The following is a 24808-nucleotide window of genomic DNA, read 5'->3' as shown; positions in this document are numbered from 1 at the left end:
ACAGTCCCCGACTCTTCTTCAATTCCTCCGCCCCGCCCGTCTGTCGTTTTTTTCTCCCATCGCCGATAAGAACTAGCGCTCTATCCGGGCCCCTCCGGTCGAGCCGGAGGGGCGGAGGGGGCGTCTGGGCCTCCGAATGGGAGCGTGGTTTTGGGAGGGAGGCGTGCTGGAGCCGGGCGAGGCCAGGCTGAGGCGGGAGGTCTCTGCCGGGTGCGGGTCGGTCCATTCCTGCTAGAATGTGGCCATCAGGTGGCTGTGTGCGGATACTGCTCCCTGAGCACAATACAGCAGGGTCTGCTGCCACGGCAACCAGCCACGCACCAGCCAGCCCGGAACCTTCCTTTCAAACAGTCGACGCGCTCCTCTTCCCTTTTCTTTGTTTTAATCCGCAAACGCACGGCAAAAACCAATCTCATCAATTTCTGTCATATGTTTAGATTAGTGTAATATATTTAGATTATTATTGTCATATATTACATCATATCTTTAGATTTATATCATTTCTGTAAACAAAAATGTCTGCAAATGGGGTGCGATAGTTTGACTAATTTCAAGATTAGCCAGTGGGGTAAAAAGAAATGTCACTTGTCAAGCAAAGAGTCATTTAAAACAACCTATTTTCTACTTCACAGAAGAAGACTAAAGACTTTTTTTGCTGTGGAATGTAGCCGTGGTGTTTGAATGGTGTTTCCAATTTGGTCATCATTTGCTTACATGAGATTCCTCAAGGAGAGTTTCTTTGACCGTAATTGTTCTATTTGCGTGCACGATACTTTTACTGTATTTTAAAATACGTTTATTTCTTTAATAGAACTGATGGTGCACATTAATAAACATAATGTAGAACGTTCCAGATTGAAACCCCCGCCCCCCGTCCCCTCTCTGGGGCCCGTATGAACCGTGTGCGACTCTCTCCCCCCCCCCCCCCGGTTCCAGACTTTGAGAAAGAAGGGGCTAAACGGCTGTGACAGCCCCGACCCGGACGCGGACGACTCCGTGGGCCACAGCCCCGAGTCCGAGGACAAGTACAGGAAGATCAACGACGACATCGACCTGATGATCAGCAGGCAGAGACTGTGTGTAAGTACGGAGACCCTTCTGCCCCGTCTCACCCCCCTTTCTCTCTCTCTCCCCTCTCTCTCTCTCTCCCTCTGTCTGTGTCCTGCCTGTCCTCTGTGGAACTTTCCGGGCTGGGAACGCCCCAGGCTTTGAGCAAGAAGGAGAACAAGGGCTCAGAGAGCCCGGAGCTTGACTCCTCTTTCACGCTCACCCCGCGAACCGAGGAGAAATACAAACAAATTAACGAGGAGTTTGATAATATGATCAAGACCCATAAAATCCCTGTAAGTACCTCACACAGAAACAGCCCCCCCCCCCCAACGCCAACGCAGTAACCCTTTTAACCCTTTGCCGTGTGGTCTTTTTTTGTTTTTACTGATTGGAAGTTAACAAGTTAACCCCCCAAAGAAACAAAATGGAAGCCTTTTCCTTACTCCGAGATGGTTGCTGATCCAAGTGGTCACAAGAGCCAAAAAAATCTAGTTTTTAAATCTAGTTGTCTCCATTGTGAAAGAAACACCTCTCTCATGATCTGGCGGATAAGGGTTTTTTATCATTTAATTTGGTTTGTTTGCCAAGTGTATTTTAACATGACTGAAAACAGTAAAGTAGATAATCATGAAAGTAATATTGGTCCCTATCAAATCCTAATTCTGAAGCTTATTGACCACACTCAAAGGGTTAATGCTCTGAAGACTGCATGTTGGCTTTGTAACAGAAGAGCTGGGAACGTGTAAACGTGTGTAATGGAGGCTCTCCACTGCAGCTCACCTGCTGTGCTTCTTAGTTCCTGATCTTCCTGCTCTTAACCCCCAAGCTCCGCCCGCCACTTCACTCACAGCTGGCCCCACCAATCAGGAGGGAGGCAATTCTGCTGCATGTGCCTCTCCATTGTCCACACACACACACACACACACACTCACACACACGCATAGACACACACACACACACACACACACACTCATAGACACACACAGACTCACACACACACACACACACACTCACCCATTCATAGACACACACATGCACAAACATGTACTCACACACACACTCACACACACGCACACACGTACACAAACAAGCACGCACCCATCCTCTACACACACTTTTCTCACCTAAAAACACGCTTCATCACTCTCCACCTAATTCTGATTAACACGTCCGATGTTTGATTCAGAAGCAAAATCAAGTGCCCCTTTAATGTATTGTGTTTAATGTAGTTTTGTAATCTGTGGAATGGCTCTTTTCTTTTCAGTGTGTTATTTCTGATGTTTACGTGCACAGTGCTTGGTCAAGTTCAAACTGCTCCCACAGAATCTAAAACATCAGCGTCTATTGCTTCTTATCTGGTGCCTGGGTCCTCCTTGTGATATTGACTCAACCAAATCAAATCTAAATCAATGTAAATTCGCTTTCTAAGAAAATTGAGAATATTTGGGAGTGGTTATAAATGCAGGTTAGTCCACTGAGCTAGTTGTCGCTTTTTATTGGGGTGATGTGGGCGGTGGGGAGCTGGGCGTTGGATTGGTTGTCGTAATGCCTGGGACAGATTTCAGTTTTTATTTTCAGTGGGGTGGGCGGTGGGTGGGATGGGATGGGGGGATGAGTGTGGTTCGGGAGACTGGCAGCAGTAATGGAGCCTCTTCAGACAGCCAGTGACAGTTCAGAGTGTGGTCTCCGCGGTTACTGAGCGCTGGGCTGCTGTATTTCAGAGCCTGGAGGGGGGGTTTGGGGGGGTGGGGGGGGGGTCAGTGAAAACAGGAAGGATGGCATCGTCCAAATGCCAGCCTCACCCCCCCCCCCACACATACCACCACCCCACTGCTGCTCAGTTTGGGGGCAGCCAAAATGGAAGGCATCGTAAAGAAAAGAGGGAAGTTCTTGCCAGGTGGCGATTAAAGAGCGCGGCTGAGAAACCAAGATGGTGGGTTGCCTTTAGACGGAAGATGGGGACAGGGGTTGGGTTGAGTAGAAGAAACAGTTAGTTGACAGAAGTTTGCCCCCGTTCCCTTCAGAAATAGCATTTGCCAGCAGTAGCCTTGTCGATCCCCAATAGATGCTCCTTAACATGTTTCTGTGACACATAGCCACTGTTGTAAGGATATTCATACAATGTCCCAAAGATAACAGAGAAGTGCACATCTTCTAGAACTTCATCTGGTTAAGCTGGTTTGTCTGCAAACAACTGGCTGGCAGACATGCTAACGTGCTAAGAGGTCAATTTTCGGTGTAACTGATGTTATTGATAATCGACCGCCTGTCCCTTGAGTCTGGCTCTGTTTCAAAAAGGAGTCAGTAGCCGTGCATGACTCAGCGTCTGGCTCCAGCCTGGCCTAGCGGTTAAGGCGCCGGGGGTCGTAACCAGAATGTTGTGGGTTCGTGTTCCACGTAGGGGGTCCCCTACCCCCATACCCCCAGCAGGGCTCCAGTTAAATAACCAGCTGTATATACATGTTCAAAATGTGATGTTGTTTTTTAGATTAGCATATGTATTTACTAGATTAGCATATGTATTATTATTCCATTTTTTTTGTATTGGAGAAAGAGTGACAGACAAAAAGAAAACAGAAGAAAACCACAAACACCAGGCCTGAATCCCCAAACAGCAAACACAGGAGTAAAAAAACCTCCTTGATGGGATGACATTTTTGGAGGAACCCAGCTAAAAACAGTTCTTATATTTATGTATTAACATATTATTCAGAGGGTGGCATGGTGGTGCAGTAGGTAGCACCGTTACCTCACAGCAAGAATGTCCCAGGGTTGAGTCCCGACCGGGGCCTTTATGTGTGGAGTTTGCGCCTCTGTGGGTTTCCCCCAGGTACATAATCCAAAAACATGTAGATTTTGATAATTGGAGAGTCTATGAGTGAATGATGTGTGTGCCCTGCGATAGATTGGTGACCTGTCCAGGGTGAATTCCTGCTTTTTGCCCAGTGCATGTTGGGCCAGGACTAAGCAGGTTATATGAATGGATATATTGTTCGGACCCTGACCTGATTATTTTGTGCTTTGTGTCTTTGTTTCTCCAGCAGGCCATGCCTCCCTCTAACTACGAGATGCCAGTGTCCAACCCCAACAGCCTGATCTACAGCCACTCCGGGGGCTCCCTGGGGAACCACAACCTGCTCCCCCTGGCCCACCACTCGCTCCAGCGCAACAGCATGTCCCCTGGAGTCACCCACCGGCCCCCCAGTGCAGGCAACACAGGTACGGTCCGGGCCCGGGGTCTCAGTCAACAAGCGCACTCCCACAGTGGAGAGATTAGCCAACAAGAGTTACAAGCACATTTAGAAACCTTTTAACCGTTGGAAGAGGTTCTTTGGAATGTAGGTTTAGAGTTTTAGAACTCCATCCACTCCATCAATTACCAGTAGTGATTGTGACATCAGGTTCAGAATGTTCATTTAAGAACATTCTAGTCACATGTTTCAAGAGTTAAGTGCTCATATCACAGCTGGGGTCACCCCAAACACAAATACATACGCTTATCCCCTTAGAGTTTTTAACATCAGTGCAATCATAGTCCTCCTCCACCTAATCTCAGAATTAAGATCGCATTAAAACCCGGGCGAGTACAAAGGAAGTGATAATATCAAAAGGAAAATGAATGTAATATGGATATTTATGTATTTTAATAAATTCTAAGTGGCCTTATGTAGAAATGAAAATAAATGTTGAAATGTTCACCTTTGTTCTACATTATTCTTGAGTTCTTGAATATGATTTAGTTTTTATTTCTCTGTAATATGCTCTGTCAAATCACTCAAGGTTTGAAACAGCACATGTGGCTGACAGGGTTTCTGAAGTGATCCGTTAGAAAAGACTCTTTCCCGGGCAGAAACACAAGCCCATCTCCCTCCCGCGGAGTTCTGGCCGACGATATGAGAAAACTCGATCGAGCCATCCTGGTCTAGTGGCCCAGCGTTTTACTGAAAGGAAGTCAGCACAGCTCGCAATTTAATCACAATTTATTTTATCACACATTATCCTGGGACATTCTGCCCTTATGTGTAGCTATAGTTTCCAGTGACATAACAGCGCGGAGTTAATCCTGTTCTGGGTTCGCTATTATTGTCACAAGGCTCTATTTTGTCCATCGGTCAGTTGGTGAGGTCTGTGATTATCCTTGGTTTCCCCGTACAATTTGATCCATATTACAGGAGCGAAGCTAAATATGATTTTTGGCGGAGTATGCGATACCTCAAACCACACAGAGTCCATCTTTAGAAATGTGCCATTATTCTTGGACGGCGTGGTGGCGGGCACTCCGAGGAGATCTGTAGAACGCGCAGCGGGTGGGAAGCCCACTTCCCTCTCTCTCTCTCTCTCTCTCGATCGATGGCCCGCGCTCTCACACACCGTACAGACGCGTGTCACTGGGCGAGAGGAGCACTGACCTGCCGTAGCGCAGAGTAGGCGAAGGGTTCTCTCGCTCGCTCTCCCCCCTAAAACCACCTTCTTCTTCTTCTCTTTTGAATCCTAGGAGGCCTTATGGGTGCTGACATGTCGACTGGTGCTGGCACCAGCGCTGGTAAGGATCCCCCCCCCCCAACATGCACACACCCTCCACCCCCCCCGCCCCCCTCGGAAACGGTATTTTTGATGTGAAATGCAGACGCCCCGCTGGCCGACAGAGATCAGGCGTTGATTTAGCGGTCTGAGCTTCCCTCGGAATGTTTACTCGGAACGTTGCTCTCCGAGGTCCTCGGGAATAACTTCAGCCGGAATTTCAGGTGTGCGCCAGAAAAATAAAATACAAGAAAAGGTAATAGTCTTAAATGTTTAGAGAATATGGATTTCTGAAGCGGGGAGTTCATCAGTGTGAGTTGCTGCGGCCCTTTTAATTGTAGGCTTGGGTGCAGGCACATTAAAGGCACATTAAAGACACATTAAAGGTTTTTTAAAGACGATTTAGATAAACGTAAATTACAAAATGGCTTCCGAATACCACACACTTACGCGGGGCTGCAGTAAAACATGCCCAGGTTTTATCAGACAGACCGTGAGTCATTTATGAACCCTGGAATTTATGAGACCTTTCGCCTTTATCTCCACGACTTTGATGTCAGCCGTAAACGACAACAAACCTTTGCCATTTAGTGGAGGTGTTTTGCCACTTAAAACTGTTTATGGTCAAACTGCTGTCATGTGTTCTTACCAAAAACCAACGTATGTTCAGTGTACCTCACCGCACTGCTGACCTTGATGTGGACAGCGTCCGCTGTGCTTTTTATTGTTATTTCTCTAGCACTGCAAAAAAAAAGCCAGTCTTAAAAAGAGTTTAAGGCTAGTAGTGAGACATCTGAAAATCAAATTTTTCCTCTCAAGTAGAAAACATTAGCTTGTTTTTAAGTTTTTTGCTTGACAAGAGCAATTGCTTTACACTTTTACGGCACATCTTGAAATGAGTGAAACTGTCTCATTATCTTGTCGTCTTATTATTTATTTACAAGATATAATATGATAGAATAAGAATATATCTACAATATGAATCTAAATATAAGACTAAAATACTTAAGATTGACTTATTTTGTGGTGTGCACTCTCAGAAAATAATGGTACGAAAAGGACCAAATAAGTAGAAATGCTTGCAGTGCTGTAAGTACAAATGCTGTAGGTTACATAAATTAAATTTGAACCTTTTTTACTTGGAAATTTTACTCATTTGTAGCCAAAGAGAACAATTCTGTACTTTTCTGTACTTGCATTTGGGAAATTTTACCCCTAAAGAACAAAAATGTACCTCAACTATTTATTTAGTGTTGAATAAGAATAAATATAGGGGATACATTGGGAACCAATTTTCAGTTTTTAGCAGTGTGGTCACTTTACTGTGTGAATCCTGCAAATTCGTTAGCGCCCTGTGTTGAGTCACACGCGTGCGGAGTCTTAGCGGGAGCGAGACTAGCGTTAGCGTTAGCGTTGGGGGGGGGGGGGGGTCGCTGGGGCACAGCTGGGCCGTCTGGTCTGCCCTGCGGTCATCCCCGTCCGGTCCGGGGGGTCACGGCAGGGTCCTGCCGTCTGGTCGCCGGGACAACGGCGGGATTGTCGTGGGCGTGCGCTGGTGGGGGGGGGGCACGGCGGGGACCTTTGTGCGGCGGCGACAGGCTAACAGACGAGCTGTGTGTTCAGCGCGGCTCCGCCAGTCATGAGGTGCAGAGAGCGGGGCTCGCTGAGTCCCCCCGGCCTTTTAACCCGGGAGAGAGAGAGAGTGTGTGAAACACAGGGAGGGAGAGAGAGACACACACACACGGAAAGAGAGGGACAGAAAGAGTGAGAGAGAAAGAGACAGAGCGACTGAAACAGTGTGTGTGAGACAGAGAGAGAGGGAAGGAGAGAGTGTGTGTGACAGAGAGAAAGAGAGAGTGTGAGACAGAGAGAGAAAGAGAGAGAGTGTGTGTGTGTGTGAGAGAGAGAGAGAGAGAGGGACAGAGAGAGGAGGGGACAGAAAGACAGATCATCAACCGCATGTCTGGGATGATTGGAAAAAGCTCTGTCTCTTGCGTGTGTCAGACAGAGGGGCTCAGTGCATGGTGGTGACAGTCAGATGCTGTCATTCACATGTCATCTGTCTGCGGTCGGTCTGGACGTCTGGATGACCTCACTTCTGATCGCTCATACTCAATCTGCAGTGGGGAACCTGATTGATTTACAGTCCCACCCTGTCAGCTCTGCTCTGATTAGGGACTGATTTGTGTGAGTCCACACAGTAAATGGCGTTTGACATCCCAAACTCTCAGACCTCCTGTGATTGGTGACAGCAGCCCAGTCAGCTAAAGCTGGACTCTAGACAGGTGGAAATCTAGGTTGAGAGACGTTTTGACATTATCGGACAAGAATAAGTTTTACCTGGACATAGCCTGGCTACATCTTAGCCGGCTAATAACCTTTCAACCAAATGTATCCAGGTAGTCACCCATAAGGTATCTTCTTATTGAAGAGCTCACAGAGCCTATCAGAGGCTGAAGCTGTGTGGTCTGTGTGCTTCTGTTGAGTATTTATTTGTCCACCAAGCCACCAATCAGGCAGCAGCTGCAGGAAAGTCCCTTAGACGCTTGCAACAGACACGCCCTCTCCTCCCGTTTCCTGTCAGGTTAGTCATGTTAATGAACCCACGGCACCCGAACGGACACTTAATGTCCCCAGAGCCGTGAACCGTCTCTCTGTGCTCAGTGACAGTGTTCAGCCAGGACACCCCTCTATCTTTCGGGGGGTATCCCCTGTCCCGGATAGAGAGATAGGGACCTCCCGTCCCCTGTCTAAACTTATGCAGCTGTCAGGGCACTACAGATCTGTCTCTCTTTTCCCACAATGCCACAGTCTGTGGGTCATTTCGGCTCTGTCAGGTGTGTAATGACCTGACTTACACCTGAGCGCCATTTCACCGTTTCACTGAGACCACAGCGTTTTTATGCTTATCGCCCTACCCTTCCAGCCGCAGGGTGGATCTCCACACATCTAAAAAGGTACAAATGCTGTCACTGGGATGGTACCCTATAGGCACGTAGAATTACCCCTTGCCAGAAATACGTCATTAATTTGTAACTTTTTTGCATGAAAATTGTACTTATTAGTACCCAAATTATTGACTGAAAAATAAAGTTACATTGGAGGCACATTTCTGCTCTTTATTTCTGAGACTGACGTTTTAATTATAAAAAATGTTCCAGCCAAAGTCGAAGTTGTTTTTCCATTGGCCGCACTTAAAGATGAAGCCTCAGCGGAAATGTAGAGTGTGTGATGGAGAATTGTACGGAATTGTCCGTTAGACCACAAGAAAAAATCTGAAATTGTACAGCGAGTGTGCAGTCACTAACCGCACCTGTGTTGAGCAAAGCGCAGGCAGTGGCTCATCGTGTACGAGCGACTCCATCATACAGACCTGTCGAGGACAGTGGAGGTGGAGGTGGTGGTGCACAAAAATAGCATTTTGTTTATCAAATTAGAAGATCTTTCTTTTTTGTACAGCAGACAAATCTTATCTAGATAACCTCAGCATGGTTACTTCCCCAATTCAAACTGACAAGTGCATCCTCCTCCACACAACTTCATACACGGACGCGCGCACACACACACACACACACACACACGCACACACGCACACACGCACACACACTCTTACACGTGGACACACAGAGACACAAACACACACACACACACATATGCACACACACACACTCTTACACATTGACACGCACACATGCACACACACACTCTTACACACAGACACACACACTCTTACACACTCACACACAGACACAAACACACACACTACCATATTTTTAGCTTGTTAGACATGCACTGTAAGCAAGCATGCATATTGTATTTATTTACTTGAGGATTATTTGGCTTTTTAAAATAAAGATGCCTATACCTCATAATGGCAGATCAGATTTGAAAAGTAGTACATATTTGATACTTAAAAATATAATATCTACAGTGTTTCTCTTTACTGTAGCTGCTGGCCTACAGGTGATCAGAGTGCACTAAGTGCCTTCTGCACACACTGGAGAGAGAGCACCATCTTTCCCCCCAAAGCCTTCTGCACACACTGGAGAGAGAGCACCATCTTTCCCCCCAAAGCCTTCTGCACACACTGGAGAGAGAGCACCTTCTTTCCCCCCAAAGCCTTCTGCACACACTGGAGAGAGAGCACCTTCTTTCCCCCCAAAGCCTTCTGCACACACTGGAGAGAGAGCACCATGACAGGGTACCTTGGTGTAAAATCCAGCTATGATGAGCTTGAAATGACCAGCTACCAGCTGTTTCAAAACATAGCTTGAGCTGGTCAAACCATGTTGAGTATGGAGATGAACTAGTCAACCAGCGACCTGCCAGCTGCTTCAAACCTAGCTTGAGCAGTTTTTTCAGCAGGGTAGAGTGTTCTGCATCCCGGCCATTCTGAAGGCGCTGGAGATTTCTCGCCGTGTGAAATGTCACGCGGAGACGCTTTTAAGCGAAGCTGTTGAACGCCACTCCAGCGGCTGTAATTCAGCGCTCAGCGTGCCGCCGCGTAGCCCCACCGCCTCCCAGGGTTCAAAACGCAGCGGGGGCCACCGCGAGGAAAGCTTTTAGGCCGCCATTTTGTTAGCCCTTGCGTTTATTTTCAACTCTGAGGCTGCCATTTTGTTAGCCCAGGCATTTATATTCAACTCTGGGGCAGCCATTTTGTTAGCTTGACCATTTATTTTCATTGCTCGTGGCAGCCATTTTGTTAGCCCGGCCGTTTATTTACAACTCTGAGGCAGCCATTTTGTTAGCCCGGGCGTTTATTTACAACTCTGAGGCAGCCATTTTGTTAGCCTGGACATTTATGTTCAATGCTCATGCTTAAACTTTTGACTATTTCTCATGGGGCCAAGACTGGGATTGGTTTTTGAAGCTCACCTCCTGGTTTTGGTGAGAGATGTCGCTCACTAGCCCCAGCACAGTATACCCAGTTGATTATATGTCAACGGTCAACGGTACCAACGCGGTCAGAATATGAAATCAAAAAAGATTTTTCCCACAAGAACATGTCGCAATGGGTGTTTTTTCTTCCCACGCCCATGGAAAGCCAATGGGTGACATCACAGTCACTGTATCCATATTTCTTTTTCAGACTATGCTATATATAGATAAATAAATGTAGCTTTCAGTTATTTGTTCCTCTTCACAAACTCGGCTTTCCGAGTTTGACTTTTTGTCATTGCTGAACTTGTTTGTGAAGAACCGCGTCCCGATTATTCCGGAGTCAAAGTTGGGGACGAGCGTCGATGGGATCCAGGCTGCAGGCCAGCACCCCCTCGCCGGCCTGTGTGACATCACAGGCGTATTTGTGAGCGAGGGAGTGAAAGGCCTCGGTGATTACGGAGTGCATTCAGCGCTCTCCCATCTGTGTGACGGCCAGGACAGAGAGCTTCAGCTGCTGGAGCCTACGAGTGGCCCTTATACATCTGCACAGGCAGCTCTCAATGCAGCACCGCCAGGAAGTGCTTCAGCACAAAGGCCCCGCGCGTATACGGTCCCCGCCCCCCCTCTCGCCGCGAGCCAGCTCGGCTGGCAGTCCCTTATATTCTTTTGAGCGCAAATTGTTGCCGTCAAGACTTTAATTTTAAAAACGCAAAAAAAAAAAGGCTTTTTCGCCAGCGTTTGCCAGTGAAAAATCGCGGAGGGTAGAGACATCTGTGATTCATTCTGCCAGAGCATGTGATTAGAGAATTCATTTAAGTGTAACCTATAATTCCAAGCCTTCTTTTATGCCGGTAAGGGCAGCGTAAAGCTTAACGTTTTAACCGCGGAAAGCCAGGGGCTTTGACTCCTCGAGAACATGCAATATCAGAAGACGGCTCTTCTGTCTGTGCGCGTGAGTTCAGCTGCTTCAAGAGACTGAGAGTCAAAGGAACACGATTTAACCCTTTCAAGAGCAGGTTTTCCAGAATGTCTTTTCAACATTCTATGTCAGTGTTCTAGAACTCAACTGCTTTCAATCACCGTGAGCATTAGCATTAGCATTAGTTTTCAGTTAACAACATTCTAATCACATGTTTGTGACCTCACAGCTTGAAGAGTGAATGCAGTGGCTCTGTGGCAGTGCTCCACAAGCAATCTGTACAGATGCTAATCATTCACATGAAACCACTGCACAGTAGGAAGTTCATTTTTAAATCAGATCCGGTCCCTATTGCAGTCATATGTCCTCTGTTAGAGCTGAATTAACTCTGGACATTTTTCTGTGTGGCTTTGAAAACCATAGTTGAGGATGTCCTTACTTAGATTTATGCAGCTCACTGTTTAACTATTGGCAGCCGAGATGTAGTGTACACTTCTACATAAACTGCAAACAGCTAGAGTCTCGACAGTAGTCTATAGTTAGACTCTATAAAGTCAGAGCTGGGCCTTTTCAGCATGGCAACGAACGATGCAAACACACCTCGCCTTCGACAAAACTGCGTCTGAACTCACTAAAAACCACTTGCCCCCCTTATCCCCCACTGCTCCCCCGCCCAGTCAAAACCGCACAGGGGGAACTAGTGAGGCTCCACGCTCGATCATTTGACTCCGCTGAAGACAGGCCGATGTAGGGTGTCCTGTGTCGGTGGTGCCCCTATCAGACCACAGCACATGCGTGTGACACCCCCCGCTTGCTCTTTGCGTCACGGTTGAGGGAAAACACGCTAATACAGATCTGCGGAGGTTGAGCCCTGCCAAACCACAGCTCTGTTGTCACGTCCTCGGCTCCGCTCTCTCTGCCAGGCATCAGAAGCGCTCGTTTGTCTGTTACGGTTCGAACAGAAACGGAAAATACCCAAGCACGGAACAGTTTGTCAAAACATGTTGTTACTTGTGTCTCTCCGCAGACATGTTTTGTTGCCGTTAGTCTTGTTTAATTGTTTGCTGTGTGATAGCAGACGTCTATTGTGCAGTTGATTTGGAGTCATAAAGTATCTGTAAATAAAGAGTGCCATTGTAAATTCCCACACCTTGACTGTCTGGCTCAGAAAAGCTCCATTCGGTATGTTGTCAGATGAAAGTGACCAGGAAATGATCAGGTGGAATACAGTGTTTGATCATGGAGGACTTTAGACATATATCATGGAGATGTAAGTGAAGAGTGAATCTAATTGTACCCCCTTCCCATGAAAGAAAATGGTTAAAATAGTGTGGTTGAACTATACACACATACACACATACACTCAGTGAGCACTTTATTTGGTATTTATTAGACCTATTTTTTTTGACTTATTAAGTCTTCTGCTGCTGTAGCCTATCCACTTAGAGGTTTGACGTGTTGTATGTTCAGAGATGCTCTTCTGCATACCGCTGTTGTAATGCGTGGTTATTTGCCTTACTGTCACCTTCCTGTCAGCTTTGACCAGTCTGGCCTTTCTCCTTCGACCTCTAAAGACTGTTGTGCATGAAAATCCCAGGAGATCAGCAACTTCTGAGATACTCAAACCATCCTGTCTGGCACCAACAATCATTCCATGGTCAAAATCACTTAGATCACATTTCTTCCCCATTCTGACATTTTGTCTGAAAAACAGCTGAACCTCTTGACCACGACTGCATGCATTTATGCATTTAGTTGCTGCCACATGATTGGCTGGTTAAATATTTGCATTAAGAAGCTGGTGTACAGGTGTACCTAATAAAGTGCTCAGTGAGTGTACACACTCACACTCACGCAGGTGAGATGTCCCCAGGTGTACCCACGGCGCAGTAGGGACTGACCCTCTCCTCTCTCCTCTCTCCAGGGAACGGGTATGGGAACCACCGTAACTCCCCCAGTCTGCTGGGCTCCCCGGGGAACATGAACAAGAGCCTGCAGGCCAAGTCCCCCCCTCCCATCAGCCTGGGCATGGGCCGCAAGCCTGACCTAAGGGTGCTGATCCCCCCCGGGGCCAAGAGCACCATGCCCTCCATCGTGAGTCCTCTCTCTCTCTCTCCGTCTCTGTCCCTCTCTCACCTTTCTCTCTGTTCCTGTCTCTTTCTCTCTCTTTCTTTGTCCCTCTCTCTCTCCTTCTCTGTCTCTCTCTCCTTCTCTGTCCCTCTCTCCCCTTTCTCTCTGTTCCTGTCTCTTTCTCTCTCTTTCTTTGTCCCTCTCTCTCTCCTTCTCTGTCCCTCTCTCCCCTTTCTCTCTGTTCCTGTCTCTTTCTCTCTCTTTCTTTGTCCCTCTCTCTCTCCTTCTCTCTCCCTCTCTCTCTCCTTCTCTGTCTCTCTCTCCTTCTCTGTCCCTCTCTCCCCTTTCTCTCTGTTCCTGTCTCTTTCTCTCTCTTTCTTTGTCCCTCTCTCCTTCTCTCCCTCTCTCACCTTTCTCTCTGTTCCTGTCTCTTTCTCTCTCTTTCTCTGTCCCTCTCTCCTTCTCTCACTCTTTCTCTTTCTCACCCTCTCTTTCTCGCTCTCCCCCTCTCCCCCTCTCTCTCTCTCTCCCTCTCTCTCTGTATTTATCGCCCTCTCTCACCCTCTCTCCTCCTCTCGCTCTGTATTTCTCTCCCTTGTTCTCTTGCGCTCTTTCGCTCACTCCTCATTCCTTCATCCACATCTTTCTCTTTCACACTCCTTTGTTCATTCCTCCTCTTTTATCTGTCTCTCTTTCCTCATTCTCTCCTCCTATGTCGTCTCTCGTTTTCTACATTCCTTCATTTCCCATCTCTTTCTCTATTTGTCACACGCCTCCCCCTCCCATTCTCTCTCTCTCTGATATATTTAATCTTCTCCTCCTCTGTTTGCTCTCTCTACTCTTTTTTCCCTTTCTCTTCCTTCTTCTGTCTCTTCATGTCTTCCCGTGTGCTGCTGTGTGCAGGTCCATGTAGACTCTCTCAGTGTGAGCAGATCTGCTCAGTAGAATCAGAGGCAGTATTTCAGGGCATCTTAGCGGTCATTGTGTTCATGTAGCTTCCTAGCCGGACTCCGGATGTAGTTTCACCCTCAGAAACATCCCATACCTACCCATCCAGCTACCCATGACACTAATTTCAATTTATTACCCCCCCCCCGCCTTACAATACCATCAGTCAGAGGACGTTGACCTGCTATTGGTAAGTGGAGATGTAGCTGGTGATGTAGTCAGACAAATAGGACATGTAGCGAAATCCACCCCACCCTCAACGTGGTGTCCAGGATGACGTGAGGATAGTTGGGACTAAGTCGGTACTAGCCTTACTTTTACAAGGGGCTAATTGGAGGCTAATGACCAGGCTCCTGTGGTTCACATTTTAGAGCATGCTGCTCTCTCACCAGGACCGAGGGAGACCCCTAGTGGTGGAAATGTGTAACCGCATGGAGGGAGGCCGTCTGCCCTTTGTGGTCACAGCATTTATTTTTCACACCAGCAATACGACAGCGCATTGCACATCTGTTTTCATATTATTTATTTATTTGTTCAAAAATCGGAAAAGGAAAATGCAGCCAAAAAAACATGTTTTTTGTTTCATCCGACCGCCATTGTACTCTGCTCCTGCCACAATGAAAGACCCCTTTCCCTTGTTACTGATCCTGTTGCCAAGGAGACCGTGATGCAGGGGTTACTATAGCGACAGCTGGTTCTCAGAAAGGGGGTTGTAAATGATAGGGTTGGCAGAGTTCAGTGGGGGGGGTGGGGGGGGTGGGGGTTCACGTTAAAATATTCATTTCTCGATGTAAATGTATTGTGTTGATTCCAGTGGATTCCTACAGACTTATTTTCAGGAATATTCTTGATTAATTAAGTGTATATATGCTCTTTCCTTTTCTTCTTACAGAACCAGAGAATAAACAACTCACAGTCTGCTCAGTCATTGGCTACCCCTGTGGTTTCTGTAGCAACGCCCACCCTGCCTGGGCAGGGGATGGGAGGATACCCGTCGTCTATCTCCACCACATACGGTAATGGTGAGTATATACACACACACACACACACACACATATACACACACACACACACACACATACACACACACACACACACATACATACACACACACACACACACACACACATACACACATAGAAGCACGTACATACACACACATACATATATACACACACATACACATATATTCACACACACACACACATACACACACATACACATACACACACACACTTATACACATATACACACACACATACACATATACACATACATGCACACACACATAAACACAAGTACACACACACATACACATACATGCACACACACGCACATAGACACACACATACACACACATATGCACATACATACACACACATACACATATATCCACACACACACACATACACACACACATACATACACACACATACACACACACATACACATATACAGATACATACATGCACACATTCACACACACATACACATATACACATACACACACACACACAAATGCACACACAGATATACACACACACAGACATACACACACATATACACATACACACACACACATATACACACATGCATTCACACACACGCACACACATACATATACACACACACATGCAGACACACACACACATACATACATACACACATGCATGCACACATACATAAACACGCACAGACATACATATATACGCAGGCACACACACACACACACACACACACATACATATACATACATACAGTACACACATACATACTTTACACACACACACAGTGGAGAGGCCACCGCTGCCCTCTTCCACAGCAGGCTGGTTTAAAGCATGAGTGGATTATTGTTCTGCTGGAATACCATGTCAAATACACATCCAGCATGCGCACACTGAAGGGACATATGTTTGGTGTACGTTCCATATGACCTACATCGAAGCAAATCTTTTTATATTACACATACAATCATGTGTGTTTGATTTTGTGTTCATCTGATTTGTGTTGCAAAATGAGAGAGGTGTGTTTGTCTGTTTGGCGTGTTTCGTGACTGAATGCCTATCGCATCACGCACAACACCCTTCTGCCGAGTTAATTTACTTGACAGATGCTGCCCCAGAACCATTTTAATCACAGGAAATGAAAGTGACAGTTCAGACACATTCATCCTCGCCGCGTATCAGATACTGTACTCCAACAGCCCAGCTGCGCTCCGCGCTGTAAAACTCAGCTGTAATGACACCCTGCGAACAGCAGATGGTGCTGTTTGGCTGTGGCTTTTTCTTTTTAGGTCCCCCCCCCTCCCCTTTGTTACATTACATTATTTGATTCCTTATTCCGCGCACACCGCACATTAACCCAGGCGATTTGAATGGCTTTCCTTCCATTCGGAGCCGTTGAGGTTAAGTGCTCAACTCCGGGGGACAACAAGCGGAGTCCGCCCGGGCTGGTGAACACGTGACCCCCGAAGTGGAAACCCGCGGTCTGGGGCTATTACTCTAAATTAGCGCAGCGGCCCTGGCGAGAGGGAAGAGGGATAGCGCGGCGTTATGAGCAGCGGCACTGTGAGCAGGGTCCTGTGTGGGCGATCGTGAGGCCCACGGTCTCCTCTATCCGCTCCCGTCCCAGAGCCTCCGCTGCGCTGCGTGTCTTTCACAAATGGGTCAAACGCTTTAACCCTTTAGACAGCGGGAGTATTCTGCACATTGTAGTGGTGAAACCAGCGTGTATCTTCACCTGTATTCAGACAATAAAGGCTGACGGTACACCTGTTGGCAGTCTTTTAAGCTTGCCCTAAGACAATGGAATATACAATGGGATATACTGACATGAAATATTTCAAGATATTGCATTTGTAGGTATACGTATACGAATTATTGATATTTTCAGATAATTCTATGTATTTTTGTAAAGATTTTGTTAAAATTAGTTGCTGTAAAATGTATTTAACAACCTTTTCAATTATGTCCACATAGTTAATGTACCAAAATTTAATGTATATGTATATTCTATTTTATGTAAGGGCAGTAGAGACTGCGTGTGTGTGTGTGTGTGTGTGTGTGTGTGTATGTTTGCGTGTGTGTATGTGTGTGTGCATGTGTGTAATAGATATAATGGACAGGAAGTGATGGAGTGTTGTTTCCTTTGCAGAGTACTCGCTCAGCAGTGCGGATCTGTCCTCCCTGTCAGGCTTTAACAGTGCCAGTGCCCTCCATCTTGGCTCTATGACCGGCTGGCAGCAGCAGCACCTGCAGAATATGCAACACTCAGCCCTCGGCCAGTTAGGGTGAGTACACACCTGTACACACAGACACACATATCGCACACACAGACACTGCACACACACACACACACACACCACACACACTGCACACACACACACATACACAGAGACACTGCACACACACACACACACACACACACACACACACACAGACACTGCGCACAGACACACACACGCCCACAGACCCTGCACACACACACACACACACACACATACACTGCCCCCACACACACAGTCACTCACAGACACACACAGGCCCACAGACCCTGCACACACACACACACACACACACACACACTGCCCCCACACACACAGTCACTCACAGACACACACACGCACACAGACACTGCGCACACACACACACACACACACTGCCCCCACATACACAGACACACACACACAGTCACACTCACAAACACACGCATACATGCACATACACACACACACATACATGCACACAGAGACATGAACAGAGCTGAACTATACATTAAAGGCTCGTATAACTGGCGAGACTTTTCCATTATACAACTTTATGAATGTGCCCTAAATTGAGCGCATTATGGAGCGATTGTCTCATGGGCTGACTTCATGCTAACTTTGATTCTCTGGGTCTGCACGGGGCCTATTTCCAAATCTCTTACTCCTTCAGACTCAGCATGTGGTCAGCCGAACAGTCACATTGTCTCTACATTTTCAAGAAAGGACTTTGATTTCAGGTGTTCAAATAGCCGCTTCCACAAATGCAGAGGGCAGACAAACGCAGCAGGGCATTAGAGATCAGCTCCTGCTTTAAAGTAGAGCTGTTTCAGAGGCACCACACAGCACATTACTGCCATTTCTGCTCCTGCAGAATGAGCCTGGCCTCTTTCTGAAGAGGAACTCACTCCTTCAACCTCACATTTCTCTGATCTTCTGACCAGGCAGACACAGTTTTGTTTGTATGTGTAACTGAGCGTGTGTTTAAGACCAGTTCAGACCAGAGATTAGTGATGTGACCAGCTGCCACTGGTGACTCACCACCTGTGAACTGCCTGCAGTGACAAGCCACAGCATCATGTTGTTCACACTGCACCAACTCCTCTCTGTAAAATTATTAAATGGTTTTCTGTTTTCTTGCATTGCAAATCTTTGGTCTGAACTGGGATTGAAGTTACAAGTGCATTGTACATAACAGTTGATCTGTATGAGAGTGTGCATGCATGTGTGTGTGGGTGTGTGTGCATGTGCAAGTTTGTGTGTTTCAACCTTTGTATGTGTGTGTGTGTGTGTGTGGTGCATGGAGCGTGTGTGCACGTGTGCATGTGTGTGTGTGTGTGTGAGTGTGGTGTGCTTGCACCTTTGTGGTGTATGTGTGTGTATGTGTGTGTATATGCAGGAGTGTGTGTGTGTGTGTGTGTGTGTGTGTGTGTGTATGCAGGAGTGTTTGAGTATATGCAGGAGTGTACGTGTGTGTATGTGTATGTGTGTGTGCATGCGTGTGAGTGTGTGTATGTGTGTGTGAGTGTGTGTGAGTGTGTGTATGTGTATGTGTATGTGACTGTATGTGTGTGTATGTGTGTGTGTGTGTGTGTATGTGTGGGTGAGTGTGTGTGTGTATGTGTATGTGACTGTATGTGTGTGTATGAGTGTGTGTGTTTTGTGTGTGTGTGTGTATGTGTGTACAAGAGTGTGAGTGTGTATGTGTATGTGTGTGTGAGTGTGTGTGTGTGTGTATATGTGTGTGTGTGAGTGTGTGTGTGTTTCTGTGTGTGTGTGTGTGTGTGTGTCCTTCCTCATCCTGTAACACGTTTTCTTTCCTCCTACAGAAATTGCACTAGCACTCACTTATGTCAGAGTTCAAATCTCTCCCTGCCCACTGCTCAAAGCCTGCACATCAAGTCCGAACCTGTTTCTCCTCCTAGAGATCGCACCAGCAGCACCCCGGGGGGCTACCCGCCGCAGCAGGCCCCCCCGTCACGCCACGATTCGGGCCGCTCGCCCGCCGACAGCCTGAGCAGCTGCGGGAGCTCCCACGAGGGCAGCGACCGCGAAGATCACCGGGGCGACTTCCACTCGCTGGGGCTGCGGCCCTCGCTGGACGAGCGGGAGAGCCCGTCCGTCAAACGCGCGCGCCTATCCGAGGGCTGGGCCACATGATAGGCCCCGCCCCCCCTCCTCACGGCCCGCCCCTATTCGCTCGCTCGCCCGCCTGAACACCCGCCGGACCCGCCCTCCCCCCCCCTCTCTCTCTCTCTCTCTCTCCCCCTGGCTCGCTCGTCGGGGAGATCCTTTTAAAAAATTTAACTTTAAATATTTTATTATTATTATTATTTTATTTTTTTTGCAGAGTGTGTGTGCTATACATATTGAAGTGGGACGGGTTGGGGTTGGGGGTGGAGGTGGGTGGGGGGGGGGTGGGGGGAGAGGAGAGGATGGGATTGGATGATGTCAGGGTGAGGGTGGGGAGGTGTGGGGAGAGGAGAGGATGGGATTGGATGATGTCAGGGTGGGGGTGGGGAGGTGTGGGGAGAGGAGAGGATGGGATTGGATGATGTCAGGGTGGGGGTGGGGAGGGTGGGGATCTATGCATTTTTTTGTGCTGTGTGTGGATAAAAAAAATCATATATACATACATGTATATACGCACATGTATGTATGTGTGTGAGTATAAAAAGAAATAAACAAAAAATGTCAGGTACTCTGTTTTGTAAAAGTACTTACAACTTGCCTCAGTGATATAACGTAATTAAATGAATAAACGATAAAAAAAATACAAGCATATATTACTGAGTTTAACAGTGTAGCACTTGAGTTGTACAACTAATACACGTGTACAGATTTGCTTTGATTGCTACCTAGCCCTCTTTGCAGAACTCCCTTGCAAAATGTATGTTACTATAGATAATGTCATGTTGCAGGTTCAACGTATTTATGTAAATATAGGGTTGTGGAAAGGGGGGGTGGGGGTGGGGGGCGGGCCAGTGAGGTGGGGTGGGGGGGTGAGGGCAGGGGCAAAAGCCGCCAGACTTTACAGAATTATTTACCAGAAACAAAAGAAGAAAGCTGTTATGCAACGTTTTGAAGGATTGTACAGGTATACCTGCAGACCCATTGATAACACAACAGAGCCCCCTATTACCCTTTATGAATATCATATTCCCCTTCAAGTATGGAGCTTATTAATACCAGGATTACCAAAAGGCATTCAATAGACCGTGGACCATACTTTTACTGAAGAGCCATGTTAGTCAATTCAGAGAAATCCGTCCGGGTCTGTCATTAGATATTTAATGAGGATGTACAATACATTTGCTTATATTTTCTTATGAAAGGAATACAAGGCAAAGCATTTGTGGCTTTTTGTAGTTTATATGAGCCAGAATGTGTTTTTTGATAGCTTTGCTAATATAAAAAAAAAAAAAAGATAGGCTTACAAGAATGAAGAATTACTTGGGATTTTTTTCCCCTCGAAGCCATGGAAACGGACACTGAAACCCCTTGCTTTGATGAACTGTTTTCTCTTTGTAGAGGTTTTGTTTTAAACGTGTATTTCTAATTATATATGATAATATTAAGAATCTTTAAAAAAAAAAAAAATCTGTGAAATTAACATGCTTGTGTATAGCTTTCTAATATATAAATATATAATAATTATGGTCATAGCAGACATTGTTTTTATCTTATTAGTGGGGTAATGTATATGCGGCTGCACATATTGTCTGTGCTGGTCCGGTTGATTTCTCACGGAAGGTAACATTTAGTTGAACTTTGACAACCAATTCGTTAATTTCCCATATCTGTGTTTTTACAAAAAAAAGGCCTCTTTAAAAATGATGATGTTTCACGAAAATTTGTGTGACTGTTAATTGCAGGAGGTTTCTACAGGAGTAGAGATCAAAGCTTGAATCAGAGCACAATTTTGTTCAAGGATTTTGCCAACAACAAAAACAAGCAAACTGTCTTTCTTTTGTTTGTTCTAAACCTACAGTATGTTTTAAGAACTTAAAACCTAAGTGCTGCACTTTCTGATAAACAGCCGTGAATCAAAACTGTTATATGGTCTGTACAATTTAACATATTTTGGCAGAATATTGTATATTTAGAGCTCAACCCCTCAGCAACCTCATTTCCCGTAACACACTTGTGTTCCAAGCACAGTTACTAACTGCAACTCTGAAATGTCCTTGTGAAAAATTGATTTTAGATTCTGAAGATTTTACATATCTTGTACAATCAATAATATGTTATGATTTTGTGGGTGTTGAAGGTGTGTTAACCAGGAGAGGTGTTGCATCTTTATTTGACGCAAATAGGCGCTAAAAGAAAACTTTTAAGGTTTAAATGGGGGGAACCCCAAAAGCTGGTTTGAACAGAAGCACAACTTTTAATTTGACACTTTTTGTATGAAGCTATGAATCACACTGTATCTGCCTCTCTTCCTGAAGCTGTTGTTGTCATGGCTACAAGCAGAGACCAGACAGTGGTTGCCATGTTGTTCCTGTGGACATGTGGTGAAGTGAAAAGGGGCGGAGCCCCACAGATTTTTCACCCTTTATTTAAGAGAATTGTTTGGCTTTGAAATACAAGCTGATTTTAGGCAACAGTCTTTTAGGACAACCAAAGCCAGTGGCATTGCATTCATCTAATCTCTTGACTTTGGTTTAGCATTCATACATTATTAATAGTAAAATGTGCATTTATTTATTTTTGAAATTTGAGCCATTACAATTATCTTTGAAAAATCATAATTACATATTAGATAAAGAAAAGCAAAAGCAATTTGTGACAAAAAAGAAAAGAAATGTATAAGATCCTTATAAAACCTGTTTAAAAAACGTATCGGACTGTAATTGCAGTCCCTTCCATTAACGAATGGTCACGTGACCTTGTCCGCACATGCTCAGTTTGGTGTTGTGTGGTCTTTTTGAAGTGTTTACCCAGTGATCTAAAAAGAAATCAGAGTAAAGACGGCCACAGTCCAAAGGCCAGTGGTTGGCAGTTCACTCTTTGACTGACCTGCCAAAACATCTCCACTGTCTGTTCTCACTTGTGCCACTCTCTCTCTCTCTCTCTCTCTCTCTCTCTCTCTCTCCCTCCACACAAACATGTCTGCTTTTTGGTGATGGTCTCCTGAAAGCCCTCACATGGCGGGATGTACCCTCAGAGCATTTCTCTGGCCTGCAGGGTGCTTCAAAAGGTTTATGTAACAGCTTCTCTTTTTGTTCATATTTTTTAACCAAAGACATGGAGCAATCTTCTCTCTTTTTTTCTTTCAGATTACCGTCAGTGTCTCACTGACCCAATACTGTTTTCTTTTTTTGTTTGTTTCATTCTGTAATTTACTGGTACCTCAAATTCACCCACCCAATACCTCAGATTATCATTGATGTGTCTGTTTGGCGCCAGAAGGCATTCAGCTACCCCGATTCTTGTAAAGAAATGTGTCCAACTGTGGCATCGGTGGGTATTCGGTCTTATAACCTCCACAGGAAAAATGGATTGCTCCATCTGGTTTGCAGTTTTATTTTATCCTAAATGAATTGTTTCCATTAATTAAAAAAAACGTATTAAAAAAATGTATAAAAAGAACAGTAGTAACAAATGTAGCTTGTATAAAAAAAACACAAAAAAAACAAAATGGAGAACATGTTAAGTTAATGTTTTGAAAAAGAGGCTCACAGCGACACAAGCTGGACTTTGTCGCCACTTGAAAAACAAGATGAAACCACATCTGTATCTCAAGGGACTTGATTCAGCTGTCTGTAGTCAAAGGAAATATTGAAATAAAGATTCTCCTGTTGGAAATAAAGGTATTTGTATTTTGCAGAGAATTCAGTAAAGTTACTGGCTTTCTTAGTTATCTGCTGTCTGGGTGTGGTTTTTGTCAGTTTCACAGTGTCTATGGTTATTCTTCAATATCAGTACAATCCCAATATCAAACTGATACATGATGTTATGAATAATAGATAGTCTGAGACAAAATTATATTATGTCACCATGCAAAGCAGATTACATATTTTGGCATTAGTGGCACATTCGAATGAGAAATTAATCATAAGTTATTGCCTTGTCATTTCCTTAGTTATTTTTCACTGTTCACATTTGTAATCATTTAGGTACATAACTCATGACATCATGAATCATTTCTAAAACAATGGAGTACTGTTTAAATTGACCTCCTATGCATTGAGAAGAAGAAAAAAGCATTCAAGGAACAAAACCAATAATTCTTTATGAATGATCACATGTAATATTCAAAAAAAGAAAGAAATAATGATCACTTCAAATCCAGAGATCAGCATTTTATTTACATAGAGGGTGCTTCAACCCAGCCACAATATGAAAATGCACAGTAACATTAACCTATTAATTAGATTATATGTGTTTGTGACCTGTTGCACACACGGACACCGTGCATACATACATATGGAATGCCCCCAGTTCTTTGATCACTTCACATTTGTCTTGGTGTCCTGCTTTATCAATATTTCGAGCTCATATTTGATTAGATTGAATATGACATTGGGAAGATCGCAGGCTACAGTACCCACGCATACTTTAATGCTACACGGGCCTATTGTTGGGCGCATGTCACTAGCTTATCATCACTAGAGTGATAGCTAACCTATTTACGTCTCACGTTTTATGTTTTGTTTAGCGTCTAATGACAAATGTGCATAATAATGTTTTTATATATGCAGTGTACAAGGTGAACACGGGCCATTACTCTTGTCTGATAACGCAAAGGACAGTTGCCCTTAAATTGTAGTAAGTCCACGTGTTGCACTGTTAAGAGTAAAGGCCAATATGGAAGTTTTGCTTTTGCCTCGTGTAGTTGCTGTCGTTGACATTTTACGCAGAGATGGTCATTATCGGATTTGCCGGGTGTGCGAAAAAAAGCCACACAATTCCGACCACCTTGTCTTCCGCCTCTGGCCTGGGGTAGAGACCACACAGCTGGAGGAGGCCGCAGCGCTGTCCTCCAGAGACAGCGAAGCAGCCCGACGGCGCTGAGCCCACAGCCCACCCAAAAACGAGCGCACGTGTGGCCTCGCTCGATCAGGCCGCACTGGGAGAACAGCTGGGGTACAGGAGGAGACCCACATACGGTGCCCAGAGAGCGAAGTCAGGTGTGGTTATATTTAAATGGG

The 24808-nt window shown here is 45.6% G+C and overlaps 1 protein-coding gene across 15 annotated transcripts in view; it reads left to right on the top strand.

Annotated features, from left to right (window-relative positions):
• The window catches only part of mef2cb (myocyte enhancer factor 2cb), an 84774-nt gene extending 64742 nt beyond the window's left edge, over positions 1 to 20032 (top strand). For 4 of the 15 annotated variants that reach the window (XM_061260136.1, XM_061260137.1, XM_061260138.1 and 1 more), the window contains 7 exons: positions 937 to 1080; positions 4092 to 4269; positions 5546 to 5593; positions 13299 to 13468; positions 15285 to 15414; positions 17546 to 17681; positions 19484 to 20032. In XM_061260136.1, coding sequence (XP_061116120.1) covers positions 937 to 1080; positions 4092 to 4269; positions 5546 to 5593; positions 13299 to 13468; positions 15285 to 15414; positions 17546 to 17681; positions 19484 to 19814 — 1137 coding nt within the window. In that variant the 3' untranslated portion in view covers positions 19815 to 20032. Of the gene's footprint in view, positions 1 to 936; positions 1081 to 1205; positions 1344 to 4091; positions 4270 to 5545; positions 5594 to 13298; positions 13469 to 15284; positions 15415 to 17545; positions 17686 to 19483 lie in introns of those variants that run through there. The other 11 variants (XM_061260151.1, XM_061260149.1, XM_061260144.1 and 8 more) reach the window with 11 other exon arrangements.
• Positions 20033 to 24808: the final 4776 nt, after the last annotated feature.

Source organism: Conger conger, chromosome 11 (genome assembly GCF_963514075.1).
Source record: "Conger conger chromosome 11, fConCon1.1, whole genome shotgun sequence".
NCBI lineage: Eukaryota > Metazoa > Chordata > Actinopteri > Anguilliformes > Congridae > Conger > Conger conger.
This window is presented reverse-complemented; position numbering and strand designations above follow the sequence as displayed.